The 14,199-nt window shown below is 38.3% G+C and overlaps 1 protein-coding gene across 1 annotated transcript in view; it reads left to right on the top strand.

The window, feature by feature from the left end:
• The first annotated feature begins 876 nt into the window (after positions 1–876).
• LOC102735822 (E3 ubiquitin-protein ligase HECW1) overlaps positions 877–14,199 on the top strand; it is a 159,921-nt gene continuing 146,598 nt past the window's right edge. Inside the window, exons 1-3 of the mRNA XM_081799716.1 lie at positions 877–956; positions 7,729–7,789; positions 9,339–9,414. Of these exons, the coding sequence (XP_081655842.1) occupies positions 877–956; positions 7,729–7,789; positions 9,339–9,414 (217 nt within the window). The remainder of the gene's footprint in view (positions 957–7,728; positions 7,790–9,338; positions 9,415–14,199) is intronic.

Below are 14,199 nucleotides of genomic sequence, written 5' to 3' on the forward strand. Positions count from 1 at the left end.
AGAATTAATACTGTTAAATGTCCATAACTACCCAAATCAATATTAGATTCAGTGCAATCTTTATCAAAATTCCAATGGCACTTTTCACAGAAATAGAAAAAAACAATCCTAAAATTTGTATGGAGCCACAAAAGACCCTAAATAGTCAATGAAATCCTGAAAAAGAACAAAGCTGGAGTTATTACACTTCCTGATTTTGAACTATACTACAAAGCTATAGTAATCAAAACAGGATGGCACAGGGCATACACATAGAAACATGGACCAATGGAAAAGAAACTAGAGCCCAGACACAAACCCTTGTATACATAGTCAGTATTTGACAAGGAAGCCAAGAATCCTCAATGTAGAAAGGATCGTGTCTTCAATAAATGGTATCGGGGAAACTGGATAACCACATGCAGAAAAAATGAATTAGACCTTGATCTCATACCATTCACAAAAATTAACTCAAATGGATTAAAAACTTAAGTGAAATACCAGCAACAATACAACTCCTCAGAGAAAACATAGAAAAAAAGCTCCTTGACATTGTCTTGGCAATGATATGTTGGATATGACACCAAAAGGACAAGCAACAAAGCAAAAATTAATAAGTGGGACCACATCAAACTAAAAAACTTGTGCACAGCAAAAGAAACAATCAACAAAATGAAAAGGCAACCTACAGGGTGGAAGAAAGTGCTTGAAAATCATGTATCTGATAAGGCGTCAGTATTCAAAATATATAAAGAACTAATGGACCTCAATAGCCAAAAGACAAACAATCCAATTTAAAAATGGACAGAGGACCTGAATAGACATTTTTCCAAAGAAGACATACAGATGGGCAACAGACACATGAAAAGATGCTCAACATCACTCATCATCAGGGAAATGCCGATCAAAACCATAATGAACTATAACTTCACACCTATTAAAATGGCCATCATCAAGAAGATAAGAGACAAATCCTGGTGAGGATGTGGAGAAACAGGAATTCTTGTGCACTGCTGGTGGGAATGTAAATTGGTGCAGCTACTCTGGAAAACAGTATGAGATTCCTCAAAAAATTAAAAATAGGGGATGCCTGGGTGGCTCATTCAGTTAAGCGTCTGCCTGTGGCTCAGGTCATGATCCCAGGGTCCTGGGATTGAGTCCGCATCGGACTTCTTGCTCAGCAAGGAGCCTGCTTCTCCCTCTGCCTGCCACTCCCCCTATTCATGCTCCCTCTCTCTCTCTCTCTGACAAATAAATAATAAATAAATCTTTAAAAAATTAAAAACGGAATTTCCATATAATCCAGCAATCCCACTTCTGGTGTATATCCAAAAATATGAAAACAGGATCTTGAAGAGATATCTGCATTGCCATGTTCATTGCAGCATTATTCACAGTAGCCAAGGTATGGAAACAACTTAAGTGTCCATCAATGAGTGACTAGGTAAAGAAAATGTGAGATAAATATAGATATATAGATATATGAATGATATTATTCAGCCATGAGAAAGAAGGAAATCTTGCCATTTACAACAACATGGAGGGATCTTGAGAGCATTGTGCTAAAAGTGAGATAAGTCAGACAGAGAAAGACAGATACTGTATGGTATAACTTATATGTGGAATCTAAAAAAAGCCAAATTCATGGAAACAGAGAGTAGTAGAATGGTGGTTACCATGGGTGGGGAGGTGGGGGATTATGGAGAGATTTTGGCCAAAGTGTACACATTTTTAATTATAAGATGAATAATGTTCTAGGGATCTAATGTCGAGCATGGTGATTATAGTTAATAATATTATATTATGAACTTGAAAGTTACTAAGAGAGTAGATCTTAAATGTTGTCATCACAAAAATGAAATGGTAGTCATGTGACATGACAGAGGTTTACCTGGCACTATGGTGGTAATCATTTTGCAGTATCTAAGTGTATCAAATCAACACATTGTATGACTTAAGCTTATAACAATGTTATATGTCAACTATATCTCAAGGCTAGGGAAAAAATAATTTGACAGGATTTCAACAACAACAACAAAACTGTGGCATATACATCCAATGGATTAATCAGCCATAAAGAGGATTAATATGCTGATAGATGCTACCACATGGGGAAACCTTGTGATGGTTAATTTTATGTGTCAACTGGACAGGGACACAGGGTGCATATTCAGCCATAAAGAGGATTAATATGCTGATAGATGCTACCACATGGGGAAACCTTGTGATGGTTAATTTTATGTGTCAACTGGACAGGGACACAGGGTGCACTGATATTTGGTCAAACATTATTCTGGGTTTTTCTGTGAGGGTCCTTTTGGATGAGCTTAACATTTATATTGATAGACTGAGTAAAGCAGATTGCCCTCCCTAATGTCAGTGGGCCTCATCCTATGAACTGACGATCTAAATAGAACAATAATCCTAACCTTCTGTTGAATAAAAGGGAATTCCTCCTGCCTGACTGCCTTCTAGCTGAGACATCAGTTTTTCCCTGCCTCTGGACTCAGACTGAAACATCAACCCTTCCTGGGTCTTGAGCCTGCTAGCTTTCAGACTAGAACTTACACCATCAGCTCTCCTGAGTCTCCAGCTTGCTGACTGCAGATGTTAGGACTTGTAAGCCTCCATAATATGTGACCTGATTCCTTATACACACACACACACACAAACACACACACACAACACACACACACACACAACTATTGGTTCTGTTTTTTTGGAGAGCCTTGATTCGTACAAACTTCAAAAACATTATACTAAGTGAAAGAATCCACAAAAGGCTATATATTGTATGATTCCATTTATATGAAATATCTAAAATACGTAAATCCACAGAGACAGAAAGTAAATTGGAGGTTTCCTGAGGCAGGGGAGGAGAGAAGAATGGGAAGAAACTGCTTAATGGGCAAAAGGTGTAAGGTTTTACTCTGAGTCATTAAAATGTCTAAGTAGATAGAAGGGTGGTCACACAACACTGTGAATGTGTTAAGTGCTACTGAATTGTTCCATTTAAAATGGTCAATTTTATGTTATGTGAATTTCACCTCACAAATTATTTTAAATGAAACAACAAAGTAAAAAATACATGCATACGTACTCACACACACACATGCATGTACACACGTGCGCACACACATGCATGTGTGGTTACATGTGTACACGTGTGTGCATGCCCACGCATGTGTGCATGTGTGTGTGTGTACCTGCATGCTCACATGCACACATACACACTCTACACATACATATAAATACACCAAAAGCTTCCAGGGAGCCAAGTTGGTATCACATGTCATGGAATCTAAAATGCCATGGATATTAAGATGCATCATTGATTCTCATACCACCATGCTGGAAGAAGCTTTCCAATTATAATTCTAAGACACATTGATGATTAGCCATACCCTGATCTCACAGTATTAACATGGAAAGCAAAGGATGTCTTAGGATTGATGAAGACAGCTCCTGAGAGAAGGCCTGGGAAGGTATGGTACTGCTGCTTCTCAGCTTCAGTTGCTTACTGCTGGATATTCCGAAAAAGTCTGAAACCCACATTCTAAGTAAATAGTTTAACTTTTAAAAATATGCTGGAAACTAATTTTTTTAAAACTCTATTACTGTATTAGCCAAAGAAAACATGTCACTAGGCCATACAGCCTGTAGCCTCACTTGTGCCCAGTGAGTGAGAAAGAGTGCCTATTGCAGGTGGAACCAGGCAACAATGATCAGCTCACGGAGAGTAGAGTGAAGGACCCCTCACAGACTGACGGACTAACTGGCTAGGCGATAGTCATCCGGACGAGGAAGTGAGATCTGCGCAGAATGGATTTTTTGTCCCTAATGGGTACAGGCTTGAGCCCTGTACATGGGGCCTCCATGGGTCAAGGCATTATAGAACCTGCTCCTGATGCTTGGAACTAGCATCAAGACAGTTTGAGATAAGAGTTACAAACAAATCTAAGGCATCTTTCTATTACCATTTGAAAGAAGTAGAGACTTAAGACTGATGCTTCTCCAAATGTAGTCCCCTCAGCAGCATTAGCCTCATCTGAACCTTGGTATAAATACAGACTTTCTGGCCCTCCCCAAATCTACAAAATCAGACCCTTTGGGATGGGGCCTGGCAATCTATATTTTATGAAACCCTGCAGGTGATTCGGATGCATGCTAAAATCAGGGACCTCAGCCCCAGAGCAAACAGAATGGCTCAACTATGTCTTAGAATTTGGTAGAGTTTGTTATATCCCTACTTTCAGAATAGTCTGAACTACACAAGAAACTATGTTTAAATAAATCGTTAGAAAAACCAAAAATCATCAGGGAACATCCAGGATTTGCTCACTTTCAGCTAGCATTCTCATTGCTGTGTAAGTCTCCTCACTTTCTTCAGAGAGAGCCAAATGCCTAGCCTCTCAAACATAGCAGCTCCTTGCCCCAAGTAGATTTGCTCCTGGTGCTAATATCTGCAGTCCTGTGTTGCCCAAAGCAGTCAGAGATAGAAAATCATTCCTAAGTAATTAACATGTTTTATTTAATTCACAAAATGAAAACTAGGAGGACTTCCTCATTTTCCAACCCCTCTGTTTTTGCCCATAGTGATTAGCAGAAGACCCTTGAGATTGGGAAGCCCATGCCTTGCCTTCAAGGTAATAAAGTAGGAGCAGTGGGGACTCTGGAAGCTGGCTTGGTGACAGCAGCATCAGAAGGTAGAGAGGAGCAAGGAGCAAGCAGAATACGAACAGAATACAAGCAAAAGAGAGCCGAGCAGCCAGATTGGGTCTGAAGAAATGGCCTCACAGGGTTGAAGGACTCTCTGGCAGGTTCTGCAACTCATTCTATTTAAGTCAGAGGGACCAGAGATTGATTCATCCCAGGTGAATTTTGGGAAGTCAACAAATTGTTCTGAGCTCAGCTTTCATGTTTGTGAACTGGTGATGAGTGAATGATGCTTAATTTGCAAACTGTTAGAATGTCTAGAACTCGCTCTGTGCTTGGCACCTAAGCAGCTTTCATCCCCGTTACTTGTCTCTTGCCCCTTCAATGGGCCTTGTAAGTCTTCCATCACAGGTGTCCCTGGGGTTGGGGAAATTGCCTGGGATGTGGTTGACTGTTAGAATTTTATGTCTTATTCTTTTATGCCCCTAAAGATGACTTTGCACTTTAGCTTTATAGGCCTTTCTGCTGGAGAACTTGGAATGAGTTCCCTAACCACCTAATAATCATATTATGAGGACTCAACGAGACAAATTACTCAAAAGTTCTCTATAAACATTTGTCGTATATGTTTCTTTGTTTATTGTTTGCACTTTTGAACATTTCAGAGACTTGGAGGTAGAAATGAAACTTGGGACTTGGATTTGTTTGATTTTTTTTTTAAGTTTTTTAAGGCAGCTTGGAGGCATATCAGATTATTTATTAGACTTTATCTTGGAGGCAAAAGATATCAAGTGAATAGGAACCACTGATCTCTGATGTAAAATGGAACCTGTAATCCCCTGCTCTTGGCTGCTAATATGCCACAGTTTGGCTATTTTATTATTTGTAATGCAGTGTTACTTGGCGCCTGATTTTTATTTTTTTATTAATTTTTTTTTAAGATTTTATTTATTTATTTGAGAGAGAGAGAATGAGAGAGAGCATGAGAGGGGGGAGGGTCAGAGGGAGAAGCAGACTCCCCGCCAAGCAGGGAGCCCGATGCGGGACTCGATCCAGGGACTCCAGGATCATGACCTGAGCCGAAGGCAGTCACTTTACCAACTGAGCCACCCAGGCGCCTGGCACCTGATTTTTAAATCCACATCATCAGTCATGGAGCCCTGCACTTTTCATTTATAGGAAAATCAGAGTTATCCGGGTCAGGTAAATAAATAAAGGTTCAGTGAAGTCATGAATTTCAACTTCTGGCATCATTGTTGGTTTAATTTTTTTGTAACTAAACACAAACCTTGTCAGCATTTTAGGGGGAAGAGCCGTCTACAATTATGTGAGAATAACTGTGGATATATAAATGGGGTTAATGCATGGAATTGAGCATAATGTGGCCACACCCCTGTGGGAAACGCTGGGTATGTGTGCTACATGGAGCTCTTCCAGCTTTTACCTGAGGAACAAGAGCCAGGTCTGGGACATTCAGAGAAACAACTCAGAGTCACCTTTCACATGCAAGAGAGTTCTTTGAAAACTCCTGTTTTACCTCAAAATGCACACACATTTTGCATTCAACTTTAAGTCTCTTCATGTTTGTTTTTAAATTAGTTTTACCCCGAATTCTGAGAACAGTGGGTGCTCCACGGCAGGCACCCTTGCCCCTGGCACACCTGCCCACCTCTGGAAATGAGAGCGCACCTGTCTGAGAAACCTCTGTGTTCTCGGAGGCTGGAAGACGGAGGATATAGGTCAACACGCTTATCTGACCACATGTTTGAGGCACGTGTGTTTCCAGCAAACAGACTCATCTTCATGAGGTGGTACCATGAAAGGAAAAGTAGAATTTAAAGAACGTGGCAGAGTTAAGGCGGAGGGGGCCTAGTCATCACAGCTACGCATCTTCATAATGCTGAAGCAGAGTTCCCTGGCCAGGGTAAAAAGGCCTGCTCGCCACTCTATTTTTTGCTGAATTGCGTTTTGGGAGTATGCAACAGTGGTGTCGATTCATACTTATAGCCTTTAAAACAGCAGACATAATGAGAAAATGAGAATGGGAGTAGAAGGGATACATCAGAATTAAACCCCAGAGCCCTTCACTCAACTCCAAGAGCCTTCTCAGTAGCCTACGGGATCTTCCGCACACCACCAACAGATTCAGCTTTGAACATGTTAAACCATTTGCCAAGGAGGCTTTGTTGTGGAAATATCTGTCTGTGAAACAAATAGTGACACTTCATCTGAGAGGGGGCATCAGGACCCAGCACCCAGTGGTTAGAGTAACAGCGTGGCATCACACACAAGGAAGAGCAAAGGGAACAAAGAGAACCTGCAGACCCGAGAAGATGAGCAATTTGTTCATGTGCCCCCTTCACCTCAGGTGGTTCCAGGGTTAACTCTTTGGCTGAGTCTTCACACCGTTTTCACAGGCAATAAATGGTAGAGCGTCGGTACGTGCAACAGATTTTTTAACCTCAAACATGCCCCTGGAACTCACCTTAAACAAGAAGGCAAGATGCGGAACCTTCCTGAGACATGCAAATATTTTTACTCCCTGCAAAATGTTTATCACAGTTATGGTTGCCTCCATGTTTATCTCATCAATCTGGTGGCGAGATGACTTTGTAAATGATGTTAGCAAAGAGCCACAGGTTAAGTAGACTTCTATGGAGTTTTAAATGTGTCTCCCCTTTGAGCTTAGTAGCTTCTGAAAAATATACATTTCTCTCTTTGTCTACAGACCTGTTTTTTGATGCCATAAAGATGGAGAAACGTTTTGTAAATAGCCTGAATAGCCAGCAGAGGAATATTTAAATAGGAAGAAGCAAAATATGTATGCTTTAAACTGGAAGAAGCAAATATACTATCCTCTGTTGTGATTATCAGCATGTTACTTGTGTTAGCCTACTACGAAACGTGTAGTTTAATCCTATACTTTTTAAAAATTGGAATGCACGCACTTTAGACTTATAATTCTACAAGTCTATATTAAAAGTATAGTTTTTGTTGTGTCTTCAAGGAACTTATATTCTGAGGAGATAAGCTAGATGTTGGCGTCTTTAAACTAGAACTAGGAAGATAACTGTCATTGTCCTACTTTGACAGGTACAGCAGCATAAGGGGTTGTGGCCAGCCTGTTGAGGGCTCCTATGGCCTTCATCTGGACGTAGGTTTGACAAAGAAGAAAAATTTACATTAAGGAATTTTGATTTATTGGCCACTTCAAGAGTTAGGAGAGTGGTCCAGCCTGGGGACGCTGTTTCTGAGCTGTTTGTTGACCCCTGTTGCTGTATGTCAGCCAGGCAGTGTGAAGAACAGAGTAGGAAGAATCGGGCTTTCCAAACTGAAGGAAGATAATGCCTTGGGACCAGCCCATATTCCCAACTCACAAATCCCAGGCCATGTCTTCCTCTGATTCTTTATTATCAAATGAGACTCTTAGGGGACAGACCTGTCTCTTATCTCACGTGATGCCATGATCCATTCCATTTGCCACTGACATTGATTCTCTCTGCTGAGCAGCCCAGCAGCCCTGAAATGCACCTTGCACTTGGGTCTGGAAGCCAGCATACTAAAGAAGTTTGCACATTAGCTGAAGCTAAGCACAAAGGCACACCAGGGGCACCAGCTTCAGTGTGAGGAAGTATTCTAAAAATCCCTTCGTACTGTCCTGGGCCAAAGCTGTGAGCCCCAGTGATGCCCAGTCGTTACACTCATGTCTTATAAAGGCAGCTTGATGGTAACATCCAATCACACTCTTACAGCATCAAAGATACTGAAAGAAAGAGAAGCAGCCCACACAAACTACAGCAAAGAGACTTTGAGCTAGAGGTCATCAAGTTTTCTATCTTTTCCTTCTTCAGTACAGATTATCTTCTAGAAAGTGGATACTGTATGAATTTGCTTAACACTCCGATTTTAAAAATTATTTTCTGCAAATGCAATGTATTAAATAGTAAATCTGCCTTTGAATAAATATTCAGAATCATTTCTGAGTAGAACTTTCCTAGAAGAAAATGGAAGCAAGGACTTTAGATGTTCTGATGAATACATTAGCAGATATATATTGAGCAGTGCTGGAAAAGAAAACATTTTAGCAACCTGACTTGCAAATACCTACTAGACTACAGATGACCCATGTAACAATTATGTTCTGAAATTTCCCAGGAAGGCAATTAAATAAGAGAGACCTCAGAGTAGTTTCTTAATGCTATGCTCAGGCTCTTCCCTAATACACAGAATTTTCTGGAAATCCCTAGATAATAATACAGATCAGAAGAAATGGAGGTACAGCAGTTTAACAGTGTACTTTGCTAAGGGGAAACACATTATAATTACAACAGTAAACATCTATTGACCTATTTTATTGCCTTAGGGTCTGCTTTAATAAATAGTTTTTGCAAACTTGAATGTGAAAAGACCTTGTTTACATTAGTAGTTACAAAGAGCCTCTAATATTACAGTAATTGTGTTTGTTGATTTCCATTACTCTGAAAAATACCCCTCATCCCCACTAGCAGATCCTCTATTACTGGGAAAGACATTAGATTGCTAGAAGCTTGTTTTAATCAATGGTAGCCTAATAAAATCACAACACTGCTGTCTTTGTAGACTGTAGTTGGAGAAATAGCTGTGATTAAGCATGTTTGTTTTGCAGTGTGAGTATCTATTTCAATGCTTGTTTTGCTTGTCTCCCATTTTCCTTCTTCTTACAGATTTTTAAAAGCATTGGCTCTGATGAGACTGTCCAAGGGCAAGGAAGTCGGAGGCTGATCAGCTTTTCTCTCTCAGGTATGTTTTGCTCACCTGAAGGCCTATGGAGACAATAAGAAGGTCAACCATCAGTCAGGAGACCTACTTCAATTTGACTCTTACCTACAAGTTACTCCACCTCTAAGTGCCTCAGTTTCCCCATCTGCTAATTTAATTCCCCATCTAATTTAAAACAAAAATTAAAAATATCTGCTCCATTTTCCTTGACCTCATAAGGATACTGGAGGAATCAATAAGTAATAGATGCTAAAGCACTTTGAGATGATGAGGAGAAAAGCTGCAATTTCACTTTGTTTCCATCGTCACTAGCATTATCTGAAAGTTTATAAAGTGGAAGTAGGGGAAAGCCCAGGGAGAGAAGCAGCCAGCAGACTTTGTCTAAACAAAATCTCACATGAAGCTCAATTGGTAAAAAAGATAAAAACCAAGCTGCTCAAAAAAGTACATTTGTGGAAAAGTCAGTGAAAATCCAAATAAAGTATGTAACTTAATTAATAGTATTTAGTTGAGTAATCTAATTTTTTTAGTTTTCATAATGTATTAATTAATTAATAATGTATTCTGTAATATATTAACAATGGGGCAAACTGGGTAAAAGATATGTTGAAAATCTTTGTACTATCTCTGCAACTCTTCTGTAAATCTAGAATAATTTCAAAATTAAAAGTATAAAGAAAAACTGAGTTACCCTGCCTAAAATGATATACAAAGCTCAGAGCCCTACACACTAACTTCCATCCTAAGTGGTCTTTGAGGAGACACAATGGCATGAAGCTCTAGGACTCTATAGAACACAGTTGGAAAACTGTTGCCTTAGCTTGTTATCAACCAACAAATGTTGCAGACCATGAATGTCAGAGATCTAAGACCACAGAAATTAAGTACATGAGTGTCCTTGCATTTTTCATGTCTAAGTGAGCCCCAGTAAAGAAAATGTGTGCCTAAAGAGCCACTGGTAAGCAATTAGAGCAAGACTGCAGGATACAAGGTTAATAAACAAAAAGTCAATTGCTTTCCTATATACCAGCAATGAACAAATGGAATTTGAAATTAAACACACAATGCCTTTTTATATTAGCGCCCCCAAAAATGAAATGCTTAAATATAAATCTAACAAAGTATGTACAAGGTCTATATGAGGAAAACTACAAAACTCTGATGAATGCAATTAAAAAGGAACTAAATGAATGGAGAGATATGCCACATTGATAGATTAAAAGACTCAGTATTGTCAAGATTTCAGTTTTTCTATAGAATGCAATCCCAATTAAAACCCCATTAAGGCATTTTGTGGATATTGATTAAATGACTCTAAAATTTATAGAGAGAGGCAAAAGAGCCAGGATAGCCAACACAGTGTTGAAAGAGCAGATCAAAGTTGGAGAACTGACTTACTTAACTTCAAGACTTACTACAGCCATGGTAATCAAGATAGTGTCATATTGGTGAAAGAATAGGCAAATAGATCGGTGGAACAGAATAGAGTACCCAGAAAGAGACCCACATAAATTTAGTCAAGTGATCATTGACAAAGGAGCAGTGGCAACACAATGGAACAAAAACAGTCTTTTCAACAGATGGTGCTAGAACTACTGGACATCTACATGCAAAAAAAAAAAAAAAAGAATCTATATCCAGAACTTATATACTTCACAAAAGTTAACCCACTAAAAAGCTAGTAGAACTAATAAATTCAATAAAGTTGCAGGATACAAAATCAAAATACAAAATCTGCTATTTCTTCACTAATAATGAACTCTCAGAAAGAGAAATTAAGAAAACAATCCCATTTTTAATTGCATCAAAAAGATTAAAATACCTAGGAATAAATGTAACTAAGGAAAGATGGACCAGTACACCAAAAACAAGAAAACATTGATGAAAGAAATTGAAGAAGACACAAATAAATGGGAAGATAGTCCATGCTCATGGATGAGAAGAATTAATATGGTCAAAATGTCCATACTACCCAAAGCAATCTACACATTCAATGCAATCTCTATCAATATTCCAATGGCATTTTTTCACAGAAATAGAACAAAGAATTCTAAAACTTGTATGGAACCACAAAAGACCCCAAAAAACCAAAGCAATATGAAGAAAGAAGAACAAAGGTGGAGGAACCATTCCTGATTTCTAACTATATTACCAGAGCAATCAAAACAGTATGATATTAACATAAAAACAAGACACATAGATCAAAGGAACAGAAAAGAGAGTACAGAATAAACATACTCGTTTATGGCCATTTAATTCACAGCAAGGAGCCAAGAATATACAATGGGAAAAAGACAGTCTATTCAATAAATGATGCTAGGAAAATAGGACAGCCACAGGCAAAAGAATAAAACTAGACCACTGTATTACACCATACACAAAAAATAACTCAAAATGTATTAAAGACTTGAACATAAGGCCTGAAATCACAAAACTTTTAGAAGAAAATATAGGCAATAAGCTCCTTAACATCAGTCTTGGTGGTGATTTTTTTAGATTTGACACCAAAAGCAAAGGCAACAAAAGCAAAAATAAATAAATGGGACTATATCAAACTAAAAAGCTTTGCACAGCAAAGGAAACTGTCAACAAAATGAAAAGGAGTAATAGAAAATAATTGCAAACTGTATGTCTGAAAAGGGGTTAATATCCAAAATGTATAAAGAACTCATGCAATTCAGCAGAAAAAGAAAAGTCTGACTTAAGAATGTGCAGAAGATCCAAATAGACATCTCATCAAAGAAGACATACAGATGGCCAACAAGTACACAAAGAGATGTTCGACATCACTCATCATAAGTGATATGCAAATCAAAACCACAATGAGATCATCCTTTCACACCTGTTAGAATGGCTAGTATCAAAAAGACAAGAGAAAACAAGTGTTACCGAGGAGGTAGAAAGGTGCACTGTTGGTAGGGACATAAATTAGTGCAGCCACTATGGAAAACAGTATGGAGGTTCCTCAAAAAATTAAAAATAGAACCACCATAGGATTCAGCAATTCTACTTCTGGGTGTTTATCCAAAGAAATGAAAAAGTTAACCCACTAAAACTCACGAACTCAAAAAGATATATGCACCCCCATGTTCACTGAGGCATTATTTACAATAGCCACAACACAGAAGCAACTGAAGTGTCCACAGATAGATGAATGGGTAAAGAAAATGTGCTATATATATATATATATATATATATACAATACAGTGATATTCAGCTATAAAAAAGAATGAAATCTTGCTATTTGTGACAACATGGATGGACCTTGAGGGCATTATGCTAAATGAAATAAGTCAGACAGAGAAACACAAAGACCATATGACCTCACTTATACGTGGAATCTGAAAAAAAAAATCAAGCTCATGGATACAGAGAATAGATTGGTTGGGGCTGGGCAAAATGGGTGAAGGTGGTCAAAAGATACAAACTTCCTGTTATAAAACAAATAAGTCATGTGGATGTAATGTACAGCATGGTGACTAAAGTTAACAAATACTGTATTGTGTATTTGAAAGTTGGTAAGAGAGTAGATCTTAAAAGTTTTTATCAGAAGATAAAAAGTTATAACGATGTGTGGTGACGGCTGTTAAATAGACTTATTTGGTAACTCTTTTGCATTATATACAAATATAACGCAAATATACAAATCATTATGTTGTACACCTGAAACTAATATAATCTTATGTGTCAAGTATATCTCAATTTTTAAAAATAACTCAAAGTGGATCAGACCTAGGTGTAAAATGCAAAACTATAAAACTCCTTGAAGGTAACAGGAGAAAACCTACATGACTTTGGGTATGGCAATGGCTTTTTAGCTACAACACTGAACATGTGGTGCATGAAAGAAATAATTGATAAAGGACGAACTTTATTAGAATTAAAAACTTCTACACCACAAAAGACAATGTCAAGAGAAAGAGAAGACGAGCTACGCTGAGAAACTATTTACAAAATACTCATCCATTAAAGGAACATTATCCAATATACAAAGAACTCTTGAAATTCAATATGAAAACCAACAACTCAATTTAAAAAATGGACCAAAGATCTTGGCAGACATATCATACAGATGACAAATAATCATATGAAAAGATGCTCCATATCTTATGTCACCAGGGAAATGCAAATAAAAACAACCATGAGATACCACCACATACCTATTAGAATGGCCAAAATCCAGAACACTGACAACACCAAATGCTGACAAGAATGTAGAACAATGAGAACTCTCAACGGTTCCTAGTGCGAATGCAAAATGGTACAGCCACTTTCAAAGACAGTTTGGTGATTTGTTACAAAACTAAACATACTCTTACCATAGGATCCAGTGATTGCACTCACTCCTTGGTATTTACCCAAACGAGTTAAAAACTTAACTCTGTACAAAACCTGCACACAGATGCTTATAGCAGCTTTATTCATAATTGCCAGAACCTGGAAGCAACTAAGATGTCCTTCAGTAGTTGAATGGATGAATAAACTGTAGTACATGCAGATAATGGATTGATGTTCGTTGCTAAAAGGAAATGAGCTGTCAAACCAGAAAAAGACATGGAGGAATCTTAAATGCATATTACTAAGTGAAAAAAAGTCAACCTGAAAAGGCTACATACTGTATGATCCCAACTATATGACATTATGGGAAAGGCAAAACTGTGGAGTCAGTAAGGAGATCAGTGGTTGCCTGGGGGTGGGGCTGGGGGAAGATAGGGAGAGGTGGAGCACAGAGGATTTTTTAAGGCAGTAGAAATATTCTGTATGATACTCTAATAATGGATACATTTGTCAAAACCCATAGAATGT

This window comes from Leptonychotes weddellii, chromosome 12, assembly GCF_054177405.1.
Source record: "Leptonychotes weddellii isolate Sample4059 chromosome 12, ASM5417740v2, whole genome shotgun sequence".
Lineage (NCBI taxonomy): Eukaryota > Metazoa > Chordata > Mammalia > Carnivora > Phocidae > Leptonychotes > Leptonychotes weddellii.